At 50.8% G+C, this 26943-nt stretch overlaps 1 protein-coding gene across 1 annotated transcript; it reads right to left on the bottom strand.

Moving 5' to 3' along the window:
- Nucleotides 1–1527: 1527 nt before the first annotated feature.
- Nucleotides 1528–26892, bottom strand: LOC122378368 (tubulin polymerization-promoting protein homolog). Its single transcript, XM_043359351.1, has 4 exons — nt 26266–26892; nt 5794–6168; nt 5089–5221; nt 1528–3719 (listed from the first exon to the last, which is right to left on the bottom strand). Exons 2-4 carry the CDS (start codon nt 6165–6167, stop codon nt 3537–3539), a joined length of 690 nt encoding a protein of 229 aa, XP_043215286.1. The 5' UTR covers nt 6168; nt 26266–26892; the 3' UTR covers nt 1528–3536.
- Nucleotides 26893–26943: the final 51 nt, after the last annotated feature.

Below are 26943 nucleotides of genomic sequence, written 5' to 3'. Positions count from 1 at the left end.
GTGCCGCTACGATTTTTTATCAAGTGAAGTCTATTTCTCGGCTGCTCCATCAATAGTTGGTGAGTTTCAAGTTCCACAATTTCGGGTGTCCGCGGCGTCGCCGCGGAAAAGGCTGAACCTGTCCAGCTTTTTCCGCAACTCCGCGGCTGTTCGCGCGCATGCGCACTCTACCCGCGGACAGCTAGCTGGCAGCGGTCGGCTGATAATTTTGTCGTTTCGGCAGCTGATTCGGCGTCCACGAAAGCGTAATGTCGCCACGGAATTGCGTTTTTGCGGAATGTCGCCCGCCGAATGGCCTAGTGTGCGGCCGCCTTTACCGTCCTTGTAAATCAAACTTTTATTATATTCGTGGTGTGGCTGCCCCGGCATTCTCTTTTGCTTGCTACCTAACACCCCATTGTTCATGACATCCCTCCGATTTTTCCGTGACAATGGACCCATTACGCGCAATGCGTATAACAGTAGCACCCACGGCCTGGACGTCATGTGCGAATGTTTTGCCTTCTGAGTATTGACCCGACAAACACTCACTAGGCCATGCGGGTGGCAAAGAGGGCGTTTACATTTGGGGCGTTTTCGGGTCAGGGCTCCGGGGCACCTGCAGTGCAGTATTCATGAGCACAGCGAGTACGATCGATGCGTGTGGCGATAATGTATGCGTGCGGAGTGCGCTGGCACGTGTGGTCTGTACAGACCGGTGGTGATCGCCGCTTAACGTCCCAGCCGCCCCATGCTTTGTGTACTTAGCGTGAGCGTGTGTCGGAATGTGCGTGTGAGCGCTTGTAAGTGGCGGTATGTGCCAGATACCTCATGGAACAGAGGTGACTGGCGAACGGGGCGGGTGTGAGCGAGAGTGGGTCATGCACACACTCGGTGTCAGACCCAGTGGCCACTTGAGACAGCCTCTCCTGGTGTGGACGGTGGAGTACTCTCGCCGCGATGGGCGGCCCATCCCCGCCCAGTATCGACCCTCATACGGACACACAGTCCGCACTGCCCACTACCGTAACGTAGCGGCGGTCACGCGTCCTAAAACCCGCCCGGTAGCCCCCCCCCCCCCCCCGCGGCCGGCCAGCCACGTCGGGCGTAGTTGACCAACGGACACGGCCCGGTGACCCCCCCCCATCCCTCACCCACCGGCGCACACCACCGGTTGACCCGTCCCACGTCGGTCAAACCCATGGACAGCCTGGGGCTCCTAGTGATTAGTTCTACAAACGTCCGCCGCGTGTCGCCACCGGCGCGGTCCGGGAAATCAATACGCTGCCCCAGCGTCGGTCACTACTGGGGAGAGAGCGCCGGCTGAGAGGAGCCAGGCCAGACCAGGGGCGTGGCCATCGATTGGTGGGATGTGGAGACGCGAGTCCCTCTTCCGGAGCTCCCCACCGCAGCCCCGGGGCGAAATCGAGGCGTCCAAACGAGCGTTACAGCGTGAAAGCCAGCACCGGAGAACGTTAAAACGAACTACTCAACTCGCTCACGCCATGCTTGGTTGCCATGGAAACCAGGTGCAACAGTTTGCACGGATGGAAAATGAATTGCATGTATTTCGCCACGCACAACGTAGGTACACATACGAACAGAAATCTACAGATACTACGCGCATAGATTACAGCGATTGGTACGCTTGGGCAGCATTGCGAAGGCGGGAGTACAATATGTCACTGGGCCGCTATAACGGCACAGATTGCGTAGACTGCGGCGACCCTGACCAGGTGAATAGCACTGGAGCAATCAGCAAGGACTGTTTCGGTTTAGCCTTTGGTGATAAGCCAGCGTCGTGTGTCGCCTTGCACATATTGCCATACACTGGAGCCGTTTGTACCGTTTGACTTTCGGTGATAAGCGGTAATGCCGGCGATAGATCGTGTAGCTTCGATAGAAGTGTGCTAATGCCTGTTGACTTATCAGGTAACTGTACAGTATCGGCCGGCAGGAAGGACTTAACTTCCTACACTCGCATGCTCATAGCTGCATAGACTCATTTGGCGAAAGCTGTAAGCTTTTGAACTATCCGGGCACATGGGGACGAATATCGACCCAGTCTCGCTCGCTGGTTGCGTTCCAGCGCCGCGTTCACCCCCGGGTCGACTGACCCATTTGGGCCCACTGTTCACCCCACTGATCCATATTCATGTGCGCTGTCGACTGGCGTTCGGTCACGGCTCGCAGTGACGACAGCTCAGGTGCGGGCGGCGGCCGCATACACACAAACAAACACAGAACGAGGGACCGTGTCCGGACGGCCATAGTCGGTCAGCGGCTGTAACCTTAGACCGTCAGCAGCCGGTGAACAGGCATCATGTCGCCACTCGTGCCCAAAAGCGTGAATGTGTGCGCGAGTTACTGTTGGATTCTGGTTTAGAAAAGACCATTTTTTAATATACTCGTAGGTATGAGTTTAGTAAGTGGAGGTCAACCATTATAGGGCAGCTGCATCAGCAAAGATATGGCGATCAAAGCTGTGTGATCAAGTGACCAAACGGACATACGGTGGTATATTACGCTTACTCGTATAAAAACTGACAAACCAGGCAAGCACAAAAAGTCGGGTGATATTTCTGCTGTCCCATTTCCAAGTGTTTGCATAATTGCGGGTAAATGAAACAGGCTTTGTTAAGAACTTTGGTGATCCGCAAATAACAATGTCATTGCATATTTATAGCAGTCAGTGGTTGTAGATATTTTCCGTGTTAATCGACTATCTATACCTGTTGTGGTAGACACGACATCTACCATTCGGTAACTCGGGCACTGTGACCAGGCAACGTGCATGTGCTCATTCTACCTTTGATTTCTACCTTTTCTCTTCGATCTCTTATTGTTAGTCTGCACCTCGCCGGTGACAACAGTCGAGATCGCACACTCGGGCCCTCTGGCTGGTTACCCTGGCTCCGTCCAAAACTAGGCAGTTTAACCAGGCAGCGCAATAGATGCGATAAGTTATTTACATCTCGGAACCTAAATATCTAGATTAAGCGTCACGCCTCGAAGTAAACCTATAGTAAAATCACAGGCATTCTCCGGTGATACTTCTCATTGTGAGATTATAAACATCTAGCCACTGTTCACCTGTTAAACCACCCTCTCCGCGTATTTCGTCTCTTGAAGCACATCTAAAGCATCTGTGGCGGTCGCGTGGCAATCGGGACGCATTCCCCTACCCCTTGCCGCGCCACTCAGTCCTCTCAGTCTCGAGCTTCCACTCATCTCAGCTGGATGCTTGGTAACACGGTGGAGGAACACCCGAAGACAGTTCGAACACTGTGTGGCGTCCATAAGCGCTGATGTGTTCGACGCCCCTTTGCTGTCTGGGAGGCGATCGAGAGACAAAGACTGCCGTTTGCAACGACTGAGACTAAACTGCGCGTGGCAGTAGATACAGCCGTCCGTGGCAGTCGAACTAGCGGCCCGTTCGGTCAAGAGTCGCCTTGCGGACGGACAATGCGAACTGTCTCTGAGCGCGGCAGTTGTGGCCACACCTCACAGGCGAACGCTCTCCATGACTCCGTCGCCGTATACTCTGATGCGGCCACTCAGTGCTGCTTCTGGTAGGTGTTCTGGTTCTTATAGCCGTGGACGTAGCCGGAGTCGGTGTGGATGTCCTTCCTGCCGGGGGCACCGCGGCCCTTTCCGTGCTCGTCGAATCGTAGCCGGTGTGACGCGCCGTACTTGCTGACGTCACACAGACGGTCGTACACGTTACTCTTGGTGCCCGGCTGTCGGAAGAAACGGAGGCGGTTTGATTAAAGTAGAAGGCAGAAGTAAATGGGGAGAGATGGTGAGGATATATCATATGTAGAGGATTCACATTTAGCGGGGCAGAGCGAGAAGATTCAGGCAGGGGATGTTTCGCTTGTTATAGAACGGAAAGTGACGGTAAAATCGCTGGATACCAGTCAGGGTCAGAACGGGGGGGGGACTCAATTATAGTATGACCATTTTAGGTCAGTCATACATAGAGCATTGTTTGACATGCGGCCGTTTAAATAAGCAATAAGCGTGATACTGCGTGGAATGCGACGCGGTATGTTGGGTTAGCTCGAAGTCTTTGAGCATTGCAATGCATAATGCCTATGGAAGTCACATTCATTATACCCCCGGTCTATCAAGATACCAGGCCTATATCTTCAAATGCTACACTCCTAATAAAACCTGCTTTGGTCGGTTAGCCGTTAGTATGACAAATATGAAGCGTTAGCAACTCCTTCATTTTTCCTGATTTCGTCGGATCAACTACCACTATTCATGGGTCGTTGGTATTTCGCACCAATCACGGAGCTGGTTTTAATTACATCTATCACTAACAGGTGGCCATAAAACCATGACAGATCGCGTGCCTTTCTGAAATCAACAGCGCTCGAAAATCACCGCGCCGTCCAATGGGCGATTACACGTCATGACAGATGTCGGGTCGCTGTGCCGTGCTTAATTCACTGTTCGTTACCAGATCATCACTAACGAACAGAAGGCCGACATGGATTCGAGCACGTTAGCTCATTGGATGGCAAATTGTGGCCGTGCTAACCAGTGTGAAATCATACCTGGGTTTGTAGCTAACAACTGTGTCCGTATCTATGGCACGGGTGTGTGTGGCGCGCATACAACATCTAAGAAGAAGGTTAGGAGGAGCAGAGATTTACTCAGAACTGTAAGCTTATCAGCTGCATAGACGGGGCTTCCCGGAGGATGACTGCGACACATTGACATTTGACAGCTTTGAATCGATTATTGATGCCCTGCAATGGTCCTCTGTTCAGTCATTGGTAGCTTTGTCCGTGTGAAGGGCGGGTAGGGACAGCCGTACATTTGTCTGATAGTGAGGAGCAGCCAAAGTGTTCCACTTAATTAAGTTGTGGGATGATGCTCCACTTATACATATTTGTAGGATGATAGGTACACGCCGCCCTCACTCGCACCCGTACGCTTTACGCAAGAAAGATTACGGCAGATGTAATAGCAAGTAAATGCTCATTGCAAACGGATTTAGCTGACATTGAACGACGGTTGCAAAACCGTTGTACCACTGATTTACTTTGATCATTTGCATTCGTCGCTCATTGCTGTCTGTAATATTGTCGAACTTACGCTGGCGTTGCTTTTGTGACCGGGCGGCCCGCAGTTGGCCAGCTTTTCCTTCATTTTGCCCGGTGCCACCTTTTTACTTGTGCCCAGCTCTTCAAGGAACTTCTGGAACTCCTTGAAATGGATTTTCTGCTGCCTGAAATGAAGTTCCATCAGCATCATCAGCACACTTATACGGGCGTGACCTAAATGTACGGTATTTACTGTTAACTGTAAGGTCTGTGGTTTCGTAAGCGGCTTTGGTATCATATGGGTTTGGTTTACCTTCACCCAGCATGACACTGACTGTAAACAGAACTATAAGTGAGTAAGGTGACAGGCGAAAAATCGATTCGTATTAATCATGGCGAATAGCATTAATAATTAACATTGTTCTGCAGCTTTAATGAGCTAGCGAGGGAATTCAGTTGGCTGCCGCTTTAAGTCGATGTCTGGCATTAGCATGGCCCCTACCGCCCACAGGAACACCGTCCGTCCGTCTTAACCGACGACGTACCGTCTTAACAGGAAGACGGTCCGGCGGCTAGGTGGTGCGAATGACTCAGCTAAGAATAATGTTAATTCTTAGAAATGATTCTGACACCAAAATGTCACTTAAAAGCAGTTCCCCGTAGCATTGGAATTTGTGTGCATTGAGTTCCTAAATTCGTTTGGAATATCATAAAAGTTTCATCATTCCCACATATGACATAACCCTTCAATCCTTACTTGAACTTTTTGAAGGCGATGGCGGTGTCGGTAGTCGTGACCGTCCTTCCGTCGATCACCTTGGCCTGCTTCATCCACTTATCCGACTGTGAGAGCGTGATGGCCGAGCCGTCTGACTTGGTGTCGCCGTACTTTGCAAACGCTCCGAACTGCTGCCGCAGCACGGACGGGCCGCGCCGCGCCTCGCCGTTCTCTGAGCCGCCGGGCGTGGACGGCGTGGCGGCCGCGGGGGTGGCCGGGGAGGCCGGCTCGGCCGCCGGGGTGGCCGGCGTGGACGGTTTGTCGGATGGAGTGGCCGCGCTGTCCGCCGGACTGTCGGTCTGCCGAACAGGGGTGTCCGGAGCGGAGGAGTCGCCGTTACCGGTCTCCGACATCCTGTGGAAGCGGATGGGTGGGGTTAGAGAGGCGGTGGGCTGGGCGGTAATTATGGAGACAAAGAACATCTCATGCCTTGCTTTCCCGGTTGGTGTTGACGATATTCACATAAACTAATTCATTTTGTCGGCCTGTCTATTTGCTGGCACATGCATATCTATAAGCGGATCTACACGCGTTACTCGTTTGTCAGTGCATTCAAATGCGTCTGTCTTGTCCCAGTATCTCACTCCTTGCGTCATTGCGTCTTCCATACGTCAGTGCGTTTGCCGTGCGTTAGTCAGTGTGTCAGTGGGCTTCAGTGCGCCAGCAGCTCTGTCATTGCGTCAGTGCGTTTGCCGTACGTCAGTCAGTGTGTCAGTGAGCGCACCGACACGCCGCGTGCGCCGCTGTGGTTGGCGCAGCGGTCACGGTGCGTCGCCGGGAGCCGTGGAGCCGTGTGAAGTCAGTCGGCACGACTGGCGCTACCGCTGCCTCCACTGCCCTACTGCCGTGCCGCTGCCGTCACCGCCGCGCTGCTGACGGTAGCTAAACGGTGCGTGGTGCACTTTACCTTCATACGTGATGCACTGACCACGAGTGTAAGGCAAATGAACGATGCTCTTGAAATTTAGGTGGTGCGTTATGCTTCTTAGGTCATGAAACAGGACAGTGCGCGTCAAGCTACTTTGGTTTGCTCCGCGCGGACCGCAACGTAAAGAGTGGTTCCGTTGTCGTACCATTTAAGTGAAAGCCTTGTTCGTTTCGATGAGTGCATTCTGAGCTTACCATTGGCGTAAATGATGTGCCAAAGTTCCGCGGTTACAGTGGTAGGCACATGTCGAACACTTCAGCATTAGAGCTGCTAACCTGAACCGTTTCTTATGAGCTGTTTATCAGTTCGGTCGCCGGGGAGTCATGTATATAGCGCATGATAACGTCCCAGTCACGGGTGTAACCGGCGGTTTTACGATCCCGACCAGCGTCGTCTCAGTGGTCTGCCAGTCATGCCACTGTGTCTCGGGAGCAAACACTTGGACAGATAGCGCCGGCTGAGGTTTCGTGCCCGAATAGCCCCGGGAGACGGGAGACGGGGACGACAGTGCGTGTTTGAACGGCGCTAGTAGCTGAGAGACGGACGACAAACACCAAGCGCAGCGTCGGAAACGATGCGCTGGCCATCCCGCTGGTGCCTATATCTTCCTAATTAGGATCCGACGTTTACGTGCTTGATGTTTTTGTTCGTCCGTTATATTTCTTTTCCTCTCTTCTATTGTACTTTATCTTCGTTTTGATTATGAAAGGAAAAATATTAGCTAAAAGGATTGAGCTGTTAAGCTATTTCGAAATTCGAAGTAATAAAATATTGGCATTGGGACCAAGGTTGGCGTCTGGCGATGCACGCACACCGCCAATGTGGACCAAGGTCCCTTCAATCCCCTCCCCATCCCCGTCGGCCGTCCCCCCCCCCCCTTCGTTCGACCTGCAGAGTTTGCCAGGTGTGTCAGTGGTCATTTGATTGGCGGTTTGCCACGGCCGGGGCAGGTGCCAGCCCACTGTGCGCCGCTGCTCTGCTGTGTGTACGGGGTTGGAGGTCACGCCCCTATCCGTCGCCAGACCCCCACCCCCCACCCCCCACCCCCAGGGAGGAGCTCCGTGGCGGGGCGTCTATTGTTAGCTGGGACGCTGATACCGGGCGGATTAATCGTGTTATCCAGCAGCATAGCATGGTGGTAGGACACTAGCACGAGTTGATAACACAAGCAGTGATGAGTTTTTTAGGCGGTCCAATTCATTCTGCAGATATGGAACACTGAGTCGCTAATGGGGTATCCAACCCGCCAGGCCGGGCAAATTGCTGCCTGAATGGCAGCATGGCACTAATGGCACAGCGCCACGCCACGCTGCTGTGTGGAGGACAGGAGAGATGGAAACAAAACAGAACCACAGGACTTATGGCTGTATTTTGTACATCACACGATGTCCGGCCTTCTTGTACGGGCGCTGACCTGTTGCTCTAGGCCAGTCCGTCTTTTATAACGGCACGGACGTCGCTCCTACGTGGACCGGCTCCGCTCCCTATCATTTACCAGTTGTAACTCTGTGGGACCGTTCCTAAGCTCATAATCCAGTACGAAGTACGGACGCTGCATAACCTCTGTGGAATCGGCCGACCCTTCTGTATAAATTCAGCTACACCTCTCTGAGACCGATCTGTGTGTACCCAGGCCCTTTGTGACCGTTCTTCTATATCAGTACGGACTCTATAGCTCTCTGGGACCCTCCTTTATAAATTCAGCCATACCTCTGTGGGACCGGCCTGCCCGGCGCTCCCAGGTGCGGCCCATATACACAGACGCTCCTGAGTCCCCGCGGCGGTGGTCTGTTAGTCACTAGGCAGCGGTCGGTTGGTCACTAGGCAGCCGCCCACGGCCCTGCACACTGCACTGGTCCATAGCCGGCGGCAGGAGAGCCGCACTCACTGTGTCAATTAGTAACACCGTTACGGCCAGCCGGCACCTGCAACCGTCACCGGCGACTGGGAACGTGTCTGTGCACTGTGCGTGCACCGTGCATCGCGCTCGCTGCAGCGGTGGGAACCAGCAGCCGCCACACAGTCTGCTGCCGAGGGGACGCTCTGCCGACCGATGGAAACTTCGTATGATTTTGATGCAGTACATTGGGTTGGATCTTTTTATCTATTTTGTAAGGCATGAACAAGTTAGCTTATTTATCAAGTTTTTGCAAGACTTACATATTTTATTTCAACCTTTCTTTGCAAATAATGTTTGGTTATGGCAGACCACTTGAACCGTGGGCATTTTCCATCGAATGTTAGCTGAACCAATTTACCGATGACTTCATGGAATTGATGCAGCTATAGCAAACAGTAAGATGGTTAATCCCATGCTTTGCAATGGGACTAAGACCTGTCATGTGTGTTGTTTGAACTCACAACCGGAGCAGATAGCGACGTCAGCTCTCACCCCTGACAGCTCGGTGGTCAGAGCGTCTATGCCCAGCCCCTTGTGACGGTGATTGCGCCGCGCCGAGCGCTGATGTGTAAACTGTGACAGACGAATAGACGGACGGACCGAGCTCATCAACGCTGAGGCTTAGGGGCGGACTTTGAAGGGAAGATTTAGATAGACAGTCTCAACAGAAAGCGTCTGCCCTGGGCTAGAAGGGAACAAAACTTGGCATGGAATAATCCAACGAACGCAACGAGTTTTTCACAAGGTGGTTTAGATAAGATAAAATGACAACCATTTTTCATAAACGGCGATCTGGTTTCCCAGTGTGAAAAGAAATGCTACACTTAGTTTCTAGGACCTATCGGTCCCATTGGCTTCCAGCTCACCGGCTTACTGGCCTAAATCGGCACTGGCGCCGTTTTGGCAGAGAAACGTATCTGCCGCACACAGAAGGCTTGAGACAGAGGGTAGGCTGTGCCGGAGTGCACAGTGGTATTACGGCGCAGTTTGAATGACGGTGAAGTCTGGACAGTTGCAGTGGTTGTGCCACAGTACAGTCTGGTATTACAGCACAGCCTGGACGGCCGGTAGGCTGTGCCGCAGATACAGTCTGGTATTGCGGAGCAGCCTGGACGGACGGCCGCAGTACACAGTGGAATTACGGCGCAGTTTGAATGTCTGTGCCTACGCAATGAGCAGTCTGGACAGACAGTAGGGCGGCAGGCTGTGCCGGAGTGCAGTATAGACGGCAGGGTAGACTGTGCCGCAGTACACAGTGGCATTACGGCACAGCTGGCGTTCGTACCGATACAAATACCATGATCGCTGGTATCCACGGCCATAGACACCCAATGACCCGTATTCCCCGCTCACCCTATCGCAAATGTGAATTAATTGCCGCACTTTGGACAAACCGACGCTCTTAAAAGAAATCAATTAATGCGTCTGATTGTACGAGTAGCCCATTTAGGTACTCCTGGCTGTAATGAGTAAGTACCTACCGTCCATGACAACGAACACATCTGCCAAACCAATCCCGTTGTGTTGCATCATGCTGTCACTACGCCAGCAGTTTGTGCAAACAGTGGTGTAGGTAGCAACCATCATTCTAAATAAAAGTATTTCGCGGTGTGATAGTAACAGCTATAGTAAACCTCTGTGGTCGATTGTGCCAGCTGTGGGCACCCGTGCGTAAATGCAGAGTACCTACTACCGATTCGGTTCCGGGTGCAAGTGTCCCATGAATCACCTCCCCCCTCCCCTCCCATTACTGAGGGTCGGTGGTGTCCCCGCCCGGGCGTCCAACAGTAATTGGCGCTGCACGATTGATGCGGCCGTACCCTGGGGCGTGACGCGTGACGCTCAATCGGGGCGTCACACTGCGTCACGGTCCGTCACGGGTTACGTTACGGTCCGTCACGGGTTACGTTACGGTGCAACGTAATGGGAGTGCGGTAACGAAAGTTTTTTTTTCGTCAAATTAGCGGCGCTGATTCCGATTGGCGCTCGTCCGCATCGGAATCTCAGGCCCCTCGTTCGCATTCGGAGTGAAGCTGTAAGTACACAATTGACAAAATTGAGCATTGATTTCGTTTTATACTGATAAGTCAAGTGCATCAGTATATGGGCCTGTTCCAGCGCCTCCAGTAGAAGTTCTTGACTGGAGGCTCTACCAGAGGTTTCACTGGAGGCGCTGGAACGCAATCTGGAGATTTCTGGAGATAAGCATCACATATACCTACCAAAAGAATGACGATTGTTCTCTCTTGAAACACAATTTTTTTCAATTTTATCAAGAAAAATTAACAAAATTATAGCAATGTAATTTTCTTTACATTCAAGTTGTAAAATAATCAGTCAAAAGTCCTTTGTTTACATTCGCGATTGTCACATGTGCGCCATAATTGTAGACCAGAGCCTCCAGAGAAATTTGGACCTCTCAACTCTCTGGAGGCTGTGGTAACCACGTGTGTCGCCGGCCGGCACGGGAGTTCCCGGCGCAGACCGATTCACGCGCCGACTTGTGACGTCGCTACCCCGCCCCGGCGCTGGGGGGCGGCCCAGGACGTGTCTGTTCGTGAACTTTGTCCCATCACGATGCGACCGCGTGTCTGCGGCCTGCGCTGCCGCAGTGCGTCGGCCAGTGACCAATCCGCGCTCCGATCCGCAGCCACGTGGTGTCCGAGTGCTTCTGCGCATGTCCGGGGCCCAGCCCGCTGCGTCGGGCGCGTATTTACAAATTGCAACCGAGCTCCGCCGTGGGGTAAGATGGGCAGTGGTTTTTGCACTACGGCTGCGGTTGAACTACCGTCTGTGGTAGAAACTTCAGGACGATGGCGCGTTTCATACGAAATCTGGCGCAATGTTTGTTTGCTTCTTTGTATTGTTATTGCTGTGAACTCTTGAAGTGGGAGTGTTTCAATAACAATTTGTGGATTATTTGAGTTTCTTTATATAAACATAGAATAGTATTATGAAACATTTTGTGGAAACTGCAAATACTGATATGATCAATTACTTAGTTTGGAAATTGATACACATTTTGTAGATATTTGTCTGGCAAATGGTGTAACAAACCTCAAGCCTATCATGATCTGAAGCTGTTGTAACAAATCAAAATTGTTTTGATGTTACATAGTACCTTGTTGGAAAGACTGGAGCATGATTCAAGATGGTGCGTTAAAATTCAAGATTTGTGCGAAAGCTTGTGACTGAAGAACGAAAACAGTTTGATATGATGGCTCAATCAAACGTGGAAATGGACGACAAAAGTAGAGTTTCAACATTCCAGCATGTGAGAATAACTTCAGAAATTCATAGTTCTTGTAGTATTGCATTCTTCTTATGTACAGTTATAGGTTTTGTTAGGGTATTTCAAATTCATTGTGGCAGTTGAGATTATATAATATCACACGGGGCCGGTAAAATGTTTCATTCAGGACCGAGGGATTTGTTGAGTTTTCCGCACGAGACCGAAGGTCGAGGGCGGAAAATTCAACAAAGCCCGAGGTCCTGAATGAAACATTCCGGCCCAAGTGTGATATTTATTTTAGCATATGCCGTTTAATTTCCATATTTAAGCTTCTTTAACAATTGTACATGCTTGAAAGAAGTGAAAAAAAAAACAAGAACGAATATCAAGAACTAAAAAATGTACGTATTTCCTGACCTTAAGATAATAAACCAAGCCGACTCAAGATCACTGTGTTCCATCCTTGTGTCTGGCTCTGAGTTGGATTCATATCAAACCAAGAACATATGAGAAGCTAGAGTAACGTTCGTTTTCAATGTTAGAGAAGAGTGGAAGGTATACCCAAGATTACTTTGGTATACCATCCTGTGAAGTGAGCGCTTGGTTTTTTACCCATGTCAGTATGAATAAAGTTTTTACTGATCAATGTGAAATGCGTTTTTTTGTCAATTCATTGCAGTTGTAAAAGGCATGAAATTGACGCCATAAATGTAGGTGATTAACTAATATATCTGTACATTAGGATTTGAAATATGTTATTGAAAACCAACATTTACAATCTGTTCAATAGTTCAAAGCAACCAAATGCAACAAGTAAGTTCACGTTAGATTTCTATCAGTTAAGCTCTTTTCCAGCGCCTTCCTCCGTCTCAGGAAATGCTTCAAAAGTTCGCTGATAAAATGTTTTGCCCATGGGCCGAAACCTTTGACCAATTGCCTTCAACATTATGCGGTTTAATCCAAAAAGCTTTTACCGCACGCTCGCGCTAATGCTAAAGGCATACTTCGGCATATGCTAAATAGATGGATTGCGAAAAAATTAAGAATCATTGCATGGTAGCTAGGTACTTGTTTGGTAAAAAGGTATGTGATGAATGCTATGAGAAGGTTTTTATGACCACTTAATATATGGTCGCTGTTGTACCTACAAAAATGCAAGCTTACTAGCAACTAGTTTCTGAATCAAATTGAAAGTATTTGTAATGAATGTAAATATGTACGTACCTGCAAAGTATGTCAATAAATTTGTGTGATGTTGACCAGAGAGTTTTATCATCTGGGCATTTATGTCGCTTCTTACATTAGGTGTTAAGCATAGTAATTACGGATGAACTTTGTGCCAATATCTTCAAATTTCACAATGTATGTAGCATGTCTACAACCCTCACTGATCCTGCAATAGCTATAGGCATTTGGCACCAGCTTGACCAAGGGCATGAACTTCACAGTTGCACAACCTTTTGTCATGTACCGTACCACCAGTCACTTTTTTACTTAAGGTGCACATAGCAGTGCACACAACAATGTGCAGAGGGCCTACACAAAAACAACATGATTAGTGTGCACTATGCACAGCATTGTACCCTAATTATTTGAATATTTTGACCACTCAACAGTCAACAGTCAGGAGATAATTATTGAATATCACATTTATTATACATCACTTGTCAAACAAGAGCATGATGACACTTTTTTGACAAGCAATCATGGTAGTATTCCAATAAGTTGGACAGTCACCTCCCTGGGCGTCATTTTTCCAGGAAGGTACCTCTGCAGGTGTTGTGGTAGGCTAAGGTTGAATTGGGTTAAGTTAGGCGAAGTAAGGTGGTTGGGACCAGGTCAGACCGTAAGGCCTGGTCAGGTTGATTTTAATCTTTCATTCTAATTTGACATAGATACCTATTACCTATGTATTTGCTCCAGCCTGAATTTCATTAGGTAATGAGTTAATTTTGCTTTGTTTTTATCTGTCTAGTTTTGTTTTTTTTTTGTCCCTTATATTTTGCCCCATAGGCCAGGGTGGAGCTTTTCCAGGGAAGGTGGTGGAGCATGATTGGAGGCGCTCAACCAGGCAGCATAGATGCCTGAACGATTTCTGAACGCGCACTGATGCCTGATTCAAGCCACGCTGTCTTCATGCGGGGCGGCGCGCTACTTAAAAGTCCCTAAAAGAACGGGAAGTGATGCCGATAGAACCTTCAATCATTCTGGGCTAACGCTTATGACTTGGAAAAAGTCGCGATCCCAATTCAATCGAAAACCTGTGGGCTCTTGTTCAGCAGGAGGTATATGAAGAGCCACCCGCCATAAGCACTGCTCAACCGCAGGCACAGGTTTAGACGGCATTGGTCTGCATCAAAGCCAGTGTGCTGGAGAATTCATTGGCTGAAATGCTCCAGAACATTCACCACTGTGTTTTTATGAAAGGTGGCTACAACCTCAGTTAAAAGAAAAAGTGCCAGATTGTTTTGCTTTTTAATTACAGCGGGAAGCAAGGTGTCCGGATAATTTTGTTACACCCCTTGTAATGTTCAAATGGTTGCTAAATTCTAAATCAGCTCCAAAAACTAGCCTACAAACATGTAAAACTCGAAAAAAGGAACCGAGGTCATCAAAGGTCATTGAGCTGACCTGACCTTCCGGTGACCTTGACACCCACCCTAATGCATGGGGCCAGCATCAAGTCACATGTTTCAACGCTTGAAGCCACGTGAAGACTGCAACCGCGCGGCTAATGCGAGCCGACATACGCCGAATCGCGATTCGGGCCAAACATGGTCTCGAGAAATATGTCACAGGTCAAAGGTCATTTGGGTCAGGGTCATGAAATTTTCAGGGTAGGTGTAAAATTGATAAAATCGGGGGCATTGAAAGTTTCGTCGCGATCGGACGATTTTTACGCGAGTTACTCATGAAAAACCGATAAAGCGCACCCAAAAAGGCAGAAATTGCACATGCGATATCCTATACTGCGAAAAAAGTGCATCATTTTTTAACGTCGCCGACAAATTGTAATTACCCTAAGCTCAGGCAGATGTATGGTAGAAAATCCCCCAAGTGAAATACACTACGGCGGAAATAAAATACCCTACGGCGGAGCTCGGTTGCAATTTGTAAATACGCGCGTCGGGCCGCGCGCTACCCCCGACATTCTAGGCCGAGCTCTTGACCCGAGCAGACGCGTCACGTCTGGCTCCATTAGGCCCGTTCTGTCCGGGATTTAGAACTTTAGATTAGCAGGGCATTTTTGGCAAACTTGGATTCCATTCTCGTCTCTTCGTCACTCCACTGCATGATTCGTTGTTTCGGTTTTTGCCTTCGTTTTGGAACTTTAAATATAACAACCCGCTCTTTTAATTAATTCTTTTACTTGGGGCCGTTTGGATCGAACTGATTGAATTTTTGGAACACGCACCAGGTTGATATTTTCCATTTCTGATTACCGTAAAATCCAGTCACTGATATGTGGTGAACAGCCCCACAGCACCACATATTGGTGACCCCGACGTGATTCTTGTTCGATTTTTCCATACTTCCGGGTTGTCGCCTCCGCTCATTCCCGAATCAATTATTTTATATTATTCCCCCACATGGATTGCTATTCCGTCGCTCCACAGTGGCTTCTGCGCCACTTTTCCATGATGGTTTCTGTGCCATCTCTCCGCCGTGTGATTAGTTAGGCATTTATCTTCTCGGTGATTTTATTTTGGCGTTCCATTGGCTCTTTTGGATTTTGCACTCGGTGTTTTAAATTTTAATTGCTCGGTGCATTGCAAACACCGGCTATACTTTAACGATCATCATGACGAACGAGGGCACGATGGAACCCGCTCATGCTGAGCCGGTCCATCATGTGTCGATCAAGCCGCCGGTTTTTATGGACACCGCGGTTGACGGCTGGTTTGCTATTATGGACGCCCAATTTAACATTGCCAAAATCACCAACTCGCAGACCAAATTCTACCACGTTCTCTCTGCCCTGCCTCCGGAAACCATCTCGCACATTCCGCGTGCTGTCTTGAGCAACAAAAATTTCTCTGAGCTACAGACAGCCGTCACTGACATGTACGAAAAGACAAAGCCAGAGATGTTTGAGAAACTGATCAGCAAAACGCGTCTGACTGGCCGCCCCTCACTCTTTCTAAGCGAACTCAGAGAGGTGGCCGACAAGGTTGGTGTCGGAGACGATCTCGTTCGGCACAAATTTATCCAGTCGCTACCTACAGGCATTGCTACGGCCCTGGCTTCTCAGCGCGAGCTCTCATTGTCGCAGTTGGGCAAACTCGCGGACGAACTGATGCCTCTTGTGCAAAACCCAGCTGCTAACATGGTTCACTGTCAGGACCAGGACCAACAGTCCGACTCACAGGCGTTCTTTGTGGCTCAGCAGCACCCAAGGTACCACAGGGCCACTCAGCCGCAGAGCCGAGCCGCCACACACTCCCCTGCTCGTGATGCTCGTGATTCAAGAGCGTCTCTCGGTCTCACGCCGTTCCATCCTGACCAGAAGCCGAATGTATGCCGTGCTCACCTGTTTTTCGGCAGCAGAGCACGCACTTGCAAGCCATGGTGTCACTGGCCCGACAAAGCTGCTGATCTGACCATGCAGCCGTCCTCACGAGCTGCATCTCCCTCCCGTGCAGCCTCAGAGTCGGGAAACGAGAGGAGCAGGCCGTAAACGCAGCCCTCGGCCTGCCGCTCCTTAGGGTCACAGCCAAGGTGAATGATCAGCCCCTGAAATTCATCGTGGATACTGGCGCTGGTGTATCCCTGGTTCCACCCTCCTATGTGAATGGAACTCTAATCCACCCATCTGCTGTTTCGATCACGACTGCCAGCGGGCAGCCACTGCGCGTGCATGGCGAGGCCACTCTCGATATTGTCCTCCCCACACTGAGACGCAGTTACACATGGACATTTGTAGTGGCTGAAGTGACAGAGCCACTACTCGGTAACGATTTTCTCGCTCACAACTCGTTGGTTGTCGATTGTGGTTCCCAAGTTCTCCGCGACTCCACCACTCTGCTCTCTGCTCCCGGTGTACCGACGACCGGGGAGTCTGTTCATTTGGTGATAAACGATCTCGCTCAGGTGCCTGAGGCAGTGCGGCCCATCCTAGAGGATCACCCCGCTGTTCTCAGCCCTAACCAGCCGGAGTACACAGACTCGCCAATCAAAACCACTCACTTCATCGACACCGGCAGCGCTCCACCCACATTCGCCAGCCCACGCAAGCTGCCGCCCGACAAACTAACCGCAGCAAAGCAAGCACTCGATGTGCTGCTCAAAACAGGAGTGATTCGTCCGTCTAGGTCCCCGTGGGCCTCACCCATCCACATGGTTCCGAAGAGTACCCCTGGTGAGTGGCGTGTCACCGGTGATTACCGCGCGCTCAACGCCGTAACCAAACCGGACCGCTACCCACTGCCGCACATTCAGAGCCTCTCAACCAAGCTCCACAACGCTCAGTGGTTCAGCAAAATCGATCTGCTCCGTGCATATCACCAGGTGCCTATGAACCCCGCTGACTCAGAGAAGACGGCCGTCACCACGCCCTTCGGCTTGTACGAATACACCTTCATTCCAATGGGGCTTCGCAACGCAGGTGCCACATTCCAGAGGGTCATGGACGGCATCTTCCGAGACGTGCCGTGCGTATTCGTCTATCTCGACGATATCCTGGTATTTTCCGAGAACCAGGAGCAGCATGAGAAAGATTTGCGCCTCGTGTTCAGCAAGCTGGCTGAGCACAAGCTTCGCATCTCACTGGAGAAATGCGAGTTCATGAAGAAGTCACTCATTTTCCTCGGTCATGACGTCACCAGCACAGGCGTCACACCTCCCAAGGCCAGAGTGAAGGAGATTCTGGACCTCCCTCTACCGCATGACTCAGAGTCACTGCGTCGCTATCTGGGACTCATCGGCTTCTACCGGCGTATGATTCCGCGATTCGCCGATGTCACGTTCCACCTGACCGAACTGATTCGACTCAATCCAAAAAGCAAAGAACTGACGTGGACAGAGGAACAGACTCAGGCGTTCAGTGACAGTAAAGCAGCGCTGGCTGGCGCCTGCACTCTGCCACACCCAGTGCCACACTGCGAGCAGTACGAGCTCGTTACTGACGCATCACAAGTCGCGGTGGGTGCCGCGCTCCATCAGATTGTGGACGGAGTACCCGTTCCCATTGGCTTCTTCTCACGGAAGCTCAGTCAGGCCCAACAGAAGTACGCCGCGTATGACAGAGAACTACTCGCGGCTTATCTGGCAACACTCCATTTTCGTGACATGATCGAAGGCCGCCACGTTATCCTGCGAACAGATCACAAGCCACTCGTGCGCGCTTTTCACAGCCCACACACGGCTAAGTCTGACCGCCAACAGCGCCACTGGTGTGTCGTCACGGAATACATCACGGAGGTCTCGTACATTCGTGGCAGTGACAACGTGGTGGCGGACTGTCTCAGTCGCCCGGTAAACGCAGTGTCCCTCGATGCATGTGACCTCCATTTTATCGCGGCGGCTCAGAAGCAGGAAAAGGAGAGAGACACCGGCAGTGCCGATTCAGAGCACCAGGATTCCGAATCAGGTCCAGGATCGCGCTCAAAGCCGCAGGACACCTCCCGATTGGAGCCAGTAACACTGTCTGGCGACATCACAGTCCTGTGTGAAAACACTGGACCACATCCACGCCCGTACGTACCAGAGGCGTGCAGGCGCGCCGTGTTTGATCGTTTCCACGGCCTGTCACACCCGGGTAGGAAAGGCACCACCCGTCTCATCAGCTCTCGCTATTTCTGGCATGATATGCGCCGTGACATTGCGCGATGGGTGAAGGAGTGTGAAGCATGCCAGGAAGCCAAGGTGCACAGGCACACTCGTTCTCCGCCCGGTCGATTTGATGTGCCCTCGCAGCGGTTCGAAACTGTACATATAGACATAGTCGGGCCGCTGCCCCCGTCAGTACCCCACGGGCACCCCTTCACCGCGCCATTTCGTTATTTGTTGACATGCATCGATCGCGCCACGCGTTGGGTCGAGGCCGTGCCGTTGGTCTCGATCACCGCGGAAAGTGTAGCATCTGCTTTCCTCGACACTTGGGTGTCCCGATTCGGAGTTCCGCTGCATGTTGTCACGGACCGCGGTTCCCAATTCGAATCAGAACTGTTTGCACACTTGTCTTCAATGATAGGTTTCCATCGCCTCCGAACCACTGCTTATCATCCGACATGTAATGGGATGGTGGAAAGAGTCCACCGAACGCTCAAAGCCGCCATCCGTGCGCGCAGGCAAGAGTGGCTGCGCGCGCTACCCGTCGTTTTACTAGGTTTGAGAGCCATGCCAGCAGAGTCGGGTTTTTCGGCATTCACTGCCGTCACAGGCGCGCAGGTGCTGTTTCCCCGCTGCGCCGTCGAGAAGGTCCCCGTCGGGACAAAGTACGTCCAAGAACTGGCAAAGCGTATGTCAGAAATCGATTTCGTCACGCTCTCACAGGGCTCGAACCACGCCCGCACACCACCGGCGCACGTGCCACCCGATCTCATGACATGCACACACGTGTGGGTACGCGTTGACCGCGTGCGGCACTCTCTGGAGTCCCCGTACCGCGGCCCCATGCGAGTCATCAGACGCAGCCCTAAAGTGTTCACGTTGGAGCTGCCGACTGGCGCCCACGACACTGTAAGCGTCGACAGACTCAAACCGGCACACATGCCGCCACCTGAGGACACGCTTGGTCCGAGCAGTACCGAGCCTACGGCTCCGGAGCAGCAGCCGTCACCGTCGACCTCGCTCGGGCCCCTCGCCACTGGGGCGCCCGACGAGCCGACACAGACGCCGACGACTACAAGACCGTCCAGCAAGAGGACTTCAAAACCTGGAGTGACGTCTTCCGCATCGCCGGCCAAGGACGACAAGCCGTCCGCGGCTGCGCCGGTGCACACCCGCAGCGGCCGCCGCGTGCAGTTCCGGCCGCAACCGGACTTCCGATACTTTTAAGTGCGCCCGCGTACGTGCGTTCGAGGACGATCCTGATCGCGTGGCGCCGACAGTGAAGTGATAACTGCGTCGCGCGGTGTAGTGATTCTTGCGTCGCGAAGGACCGTGCAGTGACAATTGCATTGCGCCGTACCGTGTAGTGATTATTGCGTCGCGCAGTGAAGTGTCGATCGCGTCGCGCACCGAGTGATGTGAAAAGTGATTGTTTTGGCTTATCGTGTATGCGCTCCGCGCTGAGGCGGTGAGTACTGTGGTAACCACGTGTGTCGCCGGCCGGCACGGGAGTTCCCGGCGCAGACCGATTCACGCGCCGACTTGTGACGTCGCTACCCCGCCCCGGCGCTGGGGGGCGGCCCAGGACGTGTCTGTTCGTGAACTTTGTCCCATCACGATGCGACCGCGTGTCTGCGGCCTGCGCTGCCGCAGTGCGTCGGCCAGTGACCAATCCGCGCTCCGATCCGCAGCCACGTGGTGTCCGAGTGCTTCTGCGCATGTCCGGGGCCCAGCCCGCTGCGTCGGGCCGCGCGCTACCCCCGACATTCTAGGCCGAGCTCTTGACCCGAGCAGACGCGTCACGTCTGGCTCCATTAGGCCCGTTCTGTCCGGGATTTAGAACTTTAGATTAGCAGGGCATTTTTGGCAAACTTGGATTCCATTCTGGTCTCTTCGTCACTCCACTGCATGATTCGTTGTTTCGGTTTTTGCCTTCGTTTTGGAACTTTAAATATAACAACCCGCTCTTTTAATTAATTCTTTTACTTGGGGCCGTTTGGATCGAACTGATTGAATTTTTGGAACACGCACCAGGTTGATATTTTCCATTTCTGATTACCGTAAAATCCAGTCACTGATATGTGGTGAACAGCCCCACAGCACCACATTCAGAAATGGAGAATATCAACCTGGTGCGTGTTCCAAAAATTCAATCAGTTCGATCCAAACGGCCCCAAGTAAAAGAATTAATTTAAGAGCGGGTTGTTATATTTAAATTACCAAAACGAAGGCAAAAACCGAAACAACGAATCATGCAGTGGAGTGACGAAGAGACGAGAATGGAATCCAAGTTTGCCAAAAATGCCCTGCTAATCTAAAGTTCTAAATCCCGGACAGAACGGGCCTAATGGAGCCAGACGTGACGCGTCTGCTCGGGTCAAGAGCTCGGCCTAGAATGTCGGGGGTAGCGCGCGGCCCGACGCAGCGGGCTGGGCCCCGGACATGCGCAGAAGCACTCGGACACCACGTGGCTGCGGATCGGAGCGCGGATTGGTCACTGGCCGACGCACTGCGGCAGCGCAGGCCGCAGACACGCGGTCGCATCGTGATGGGACAAAGTTCACGAACAGACACGTCCTGGGCCGCCCCCCAGCGCCGGGGCGGGGTAGCGACGTCACAAGTCGGCGCGTGAATCGGTCTGCGCCGGGAACTCCCGTGCCGGCCGGCGACACACGTGGTTACCACAAGGCTACTGGAGGTTTCTAGAGCTTTGGCGAGAGCTTTCTGGAGCTTTCTGGAGGCGCTGGAACGCTCTCTGGAGGATTCTAGAGCTTTCTGGAGCTTTCTGGAGGTTTCTGGAGGCGCTGGAATAGGCCCTATATTAGAGTTCAGTGGTTATACGCAGTTTGGTGCAATCTACATTTCTCTTTCTCTTCTCAATGGCGTGTGAGTAGAACGATATGAGAGGCGATTAAACTGAAACATTTTTCCGCCCTGTGATGAACAAATGACGATGATTTCGAGCATTCGAGGCCCTATATGCCTACTGAGTAAGTTATCAAGATGTCAAAGACTCCAAACTGATGTGTCCCGGCGAAGCATAACTGCGGGCCAGTAATGGAAGGGCTCCTTTGAACCGACTGCTTATAATCGTAGTTCACTGTGAGTGTTGGCTAAGCAGTTATTTCTGTGGCATTCCGATGCATTCAACAATGCTGAAGTGAATAGTTACGGTACATTTGACGCGTAGAGTGGTCGTCATGTCAATATTTATGTAGCCAAATACGACAATGTGGCGGTTGTGAACTTCCGGGATTCTAACACTGCTTTCGAAAATAGAGTCGCTGCTTACCAATGTTTTAACTGCAAATCACAATGCTTTCCTTCGTTCTATATAACCACATTTATAATGCTCGTTTATTAGTTTTCTAGGCCAACTAATATGTATTTCTCAAAGGGTTAGTTCGGTGGAGAAATATATTTTACGTATCTAAGTTCAGCAATCCACCTCATGTGCAATCCCATCCCTATCAAAATATAAGCTAACGTCCAAATTTTGCTGCAGCTTAACCCTCGCCCGCACATGCCATTTTCCCATCCTAGAACGCTCATGGGGGGATTGCCCCCCCGCGCCATTTCGTTCCTGTTGGAGATAGAGCTTCGCGGTAAGACCAAAAAGATTCTTTGGGAAGACCCAAATCCAATGATACCCAGTTTTACCTTCTCAGGTCAGCCATTGACCTTCCAGGTCAGGTCAAACTAAAAATTGTTGCTGTTTTGGGTCACCGTTGGATATCAAGTGCGCTGCTTATCATATACCAATGACGATGCCGTTTTCTGGTGCCAAGCCAGCTAGAACCTCTTTGTCACACTACCCGACCATATTTTTGCTGCTGAGGTCATTTCAGGTCAAGTTAGGTCAAGGTCAATGATATGTGTTTGTATGTCTGTGTGTGTCTGTGTGTATACCTACTTATGTGTGCACCGAGTGTTTATGTGTCCATATTACATAAAATCATGATCTGAGAAGCTGTTACCAAAATGCAGTCAAAAAAAATTCACGAAAAGTAAATTCAGCTTGCCTAAAACGCAATTATTTTAGATGACCTAGGTTGACCTTGACCCTGACCTTGACATCTGTACATTGTCGAACAACATGTTCCATGATAGGTGGGAGGTAAGACTGGCAAAAAAGGCCGAAATCAAGGTGTCAAAAGCTCACAAGGCCCATAGCCAACGCAAGATGTTGAGAATTGGTCATTTGGGTCATGACATGACCCGAAAACAAGGTCATATCTCCGAAACCAAAAACCACAGAAACTTGAAATTTTCAGGGGACATCAAGAAAGGATAGAGGAGCAGCTATATGAAAAATCAGGCTTCTAGCTTTAAAAATTATGAGTGCAGAGGAGAAAGACTACCTGGGTGGGGGTGGCAACCCCCCCCCCCCATGTGCGGGCGAGGGTTAAGCCATATCGGAACAGGCTAGCAAACATATGACCTGTTAATCCGCGACCCACTGGGGTCTGCGTATAACACGCCCTACTGGGAGGGGGGGCTATTCATAGCCCCCCCCCCCCCTCCTAACTCCGAAACTACTGGGCCGATCGTCAAAATTCAAACGGCGTCTGATGGCCCCGGAAAAACTGCCGAGCGAAACCTAATTTCATTGACCTCGAAGTCACCGATGACGTCACAGGTCAGGCCAAAGTAAAAATTATTAGCATTTTGGCTTCTTCACGTTTTGGGCTCTGGCCGCCGTCTTACAAGTCAGATCAGGCTCATTTTTGGTTCACACACTCGTGAACAGATGCTCTAGATACTCTGAGGGTACAAAACTTGTACTTTGATTTTCAGGTCAAGGTCAGGTCATCTCAGGTCACGAAAATATTATATCATCCGTCGGTCACGTGACACATGTTTTATGGTCCTTTTAGGCCAAAAATTTCTAATTTGATGTCGTCTGTGTCATTCGAGGTCATTTTGAGTCAAGTTTAGCTTAGGTCAGGTCACTTTCAGGTCAAAAAAGGTCAAATTTTGAGGTTAAAATTTTTCAACAAAAAAGGTGTCTATTGGATGCAGTTTGAGCTCAGGAACACGATGGTGCTATTTATATTGGCGTACGATGTCAAATTCGTGCTGAAAAATTGATTTGAAAAATTAATAATTGTTAATTTTTTTGCAAATGCGTATAACTTGGCCATTTTTGAAGATATTTAGCTAAAACTTGCTAGAGTTAGTCATAATAATGCGTTCTATCACATATATTCCTTTTTTTTCGAAAAGTCAAAAACAATTTGAAAAAAAATGTAAAAATATAAATTTGGAATTTTATTATATAAAATTTTCGAAATTTTTAAATTTCGAAAATCCGAGATAGCAGTTTGATAGCGCAGTCGATTCTGAGTCCTCTCATGCAAAGAAATTGGATCTAGCTTAAAAACTGAGCTCTTGGGAGCGATTGCCGTGGTTCAATGTTTTGCGTCGAAATCGGCCGAACATGACGTCACTCTGACGTCATTTCCGGCCGACCTATGGTAGGTACGAAGTTCAAATTTTGACACAAGGTGTCAAATTGATGCAGCCGAAGGTACTGAAAGTTTGGCGTCGATACGTCAAGCGGTTTGGAAGTTATTGCAGAAAAACGGGAGGGGGTCTATAAATAGCCCCCCCCCCAGTGGGGCGCGGGTTAAGTGTAATCTTCTATCAGTTCACACACAGACCGTTCGAATCTCGATATCCAGCAGAGATCGGTGGCGTCTGTCTCTGTCAGTGTCTCTGAGCCTCAGAGCTCGTCTGTCGCCGGCGGCCAACGCTAACAGAGCAGTGTGCCAAGTTCACGGTCGTCCCTCTTGCAGACCGGGCCGGCCCGGCGCCGGAGGGGGGGAGGGGGGCTCCGGTCAGAATTAGATAAGGTGACGAATCCATGGAGACATGGGGCTAGAGAGGATCGTGACTTTTGGAGCTGGCTGAACTATGAATTCAAGCCAAGGTTTTGAAGCAATGGTAGGATAAAAGATGATTGATATATGATTATCTCAATGTTCTACTTGTGATTAACCTGGCAGTCTGCATCGTGCATTGTATTCTCCTTTAGGTACCTACAGCACTATGGCACCTAATACCTCTCAGTAAAACTCCCCTACCCCTGTGAGCTTCCGACCCGGCTCCCATCCAACACATCTCCCAGCCGTGAGGCATGGCCCCTCGATGTCCAGTGAAAACAAACCGTGCTGACAGGGGCTCCGGCGGAAACGTCGAATGTCCGAAGGCCGAACGGTTGTAATGTAAAGGCTCGGTGGATGTGAGGGTGGAAGGTGGCCAATGGCCGATGTAGACGGTGGACGAGAGATGGTGGACAGCTGATGATTGCCAGTGGACGGCTGACAAACGGTGGACGGTGGACGGTGACGATGGACGATGGACAGTGGACAGCGATAGTGGACGCCGGTGGTTAGAGATAGGTCAGTGGACGACTGGACTGATAGTGGTCTGATAATGATCAGTGGACGACTAATGGTAACCGGTGGACGGCTTTGGTGGATTGTGATCCATAAAGTGGACGTTGGAATATGATAGTGAATGGTGGACGGCCAATTACGATAAACGGTGGATCGTTAATGCTCGGTAGACGTGACGGTAGAGAGCCGCCACTGCCACTATGTCAGTGAATGTTGCGTTGCAATGAGCGGACACTTTGAATCATTGCGGATCAGTGGAAGGCACTTATCGGTGCATAGTGCAAACTGTACCCACTTCGTACCTTATTTGATTCCATGACCGACTGACCGGGCAACAAGCGAGCATGAATCATTGGGCTGCGATACCCATTCAACGCGTGCGATTAGATTACGGGCCGTCACCGTACCTACACCTACACACTGGTAACCCACGCCATGCTCGTGGTCTCCGCCAACTATAACGTGTGTTGGGTGCGTTTTTAGGCATCAACGCATTAAGATATAAACGCAATAGGTACCCACTGTGAGTGTAAATCACCAGGCACAGCACAAGCCATTTTTACTGGGTGATCCGAAATCATTGGGATCCAGATTTATTCACAATCTAAATTTACTGGGGTCAAGCGGGACAAAAAATAAAATAAAATAAAATAAAATAAAATAAAATAAAATAAAATAAAATAAAATAAAATAAAATAAAACAAAATAAAATAAAATAAACGAAAGCATGTTGGTGAATACGCCGTAGTCAGCAATCCGTATTTGATGACGGTATCAAATTGCTTTCGTTAATGGCTGTTTGGTGTTTATTTTTCTGAAAACTCCCAGCCACGTCCGTCGGCCTTTGAAACTTTATTCTGCTGTTCGCCCGCTGATGACTCCTCTCAGACTCTACGCTGGGCGTTCGATTAGGAACAATCAAACAACCACATTCGTCAATACCTTGGCCAGTCCATCAGGCGACACAGCGGTAACAATGGAGGTGCACGGCCCCGGTCCGCGTCTACCGTCCACGGCCAGTGTGTCCCGACGAGGCCTGACGACGCATTCGGCGCGCGTCCGCCCCTTTGTGTCGGCTCAGAGGTGAGCACCGCGACATAGGGTATTGTGTCGGCACTGTGGAGCCATTTGGGCTGTGGCTTATCGAGCTACCCCGTTCACTTTACCGCGCCAGTCCTCAGTCAATGCTCGAGTCAGCTGAACATCCTCCCTTCCTCACCTGTGCAGGAGGCGGTCCTCCGGGGACTGGTCCTCAGCCGCTACTCCTCACTCCTCACTCCTCTGTGAGAAATCGACTCTGTGATCCTCCCCTGAAACTTCAGCTGCTGGTGCTCTCACAGGGCGATGCTCACACCTCACAGCTCACCACCACAGGCCGGAGCCGGCCACCGTGCTCCGCGCTCCGTCACCGCCACTGGCTCGGCGCCGCGCGCGCTGCACGATCCCAACCACGACTGACTGCGCCGGCGGTGGGCGGCGGCGGCGCGCTTCAGTGTAGGCCAGCTTATTTGCCCCGCCTCCCGCGGCGCCTGTCCCCGACAACACGCTAAACACTACATCAAAGTGTCGTTTACACGTCGGTTAGATGGCCTAATTGGCAGCATTGCAGAAATGGAGCGTTCTCAGAATTTGAATTTGGCGATTAGCGTTCAATATGGTAAAAACTGAGTCATACCGTGTCACTTCTTTATCGCCATGTTACAATGGTAAACAGGCAAGAGCGGCTAAACTTAGCGTTCAAGCCTAAGGAGTAGTTCAACACCGTTCGCACAAAGTGGAATGCTATCGTTTCCACCCTGCAGTGTCAGTCAGCTGACCTCTGCCACATCCAGTCTTCCCAATCTCTTCCTTCTGCGTCTCTGCCGTCAGTTAACTCCCCGCTCCAGGCCATCCGTCA

The sequence above is a fragment of the Amphibalanus amphitrite genome, unplaced genomic scaffold (genome assembly GCF_019059575.1).
Source record: "Amphibalanus amphitrite isolate SeventyFive unplaced genomic scaffold, NRLGWU_Aamphi_draft 000058F_arrow, whole genome shotgun sequence".
NCBI classification, from domain to species: domain Eukaryota; kingdom Metazoa; phylum Arthropoda; class Thecostraca; order Balanomorpha; family Balanidae; genus Amphibalanus; species Amphibalanus amphitrite.
This window is presented reverse-complemented; position numbering and strand designations above follow the sequence as displayed.

Coding starts and splice junctions, on each gene's coding strand:
- LOC122378368 (XM_043359351.1), bottom strand. CDS start 6,167: ATGTCGGAGACCGGTAACGGCGACTCCTCCGCTCCGGACACCCCTGTT. Junction 5,222..5,793: donor ATCGCCTTCAAAAAGTTCAA/GTAAGGATTGAA, acceptor ACTTCATTTCAG/GCAGCAGAAAATCCATTTCA. Junction 3,720..5,088: donor GTCACAAAAGCAACGCCAGC/GTAAGTTCGACA, acceptor TTCTTCCGACAG/CCGGGCACCAAGAGTAACGT.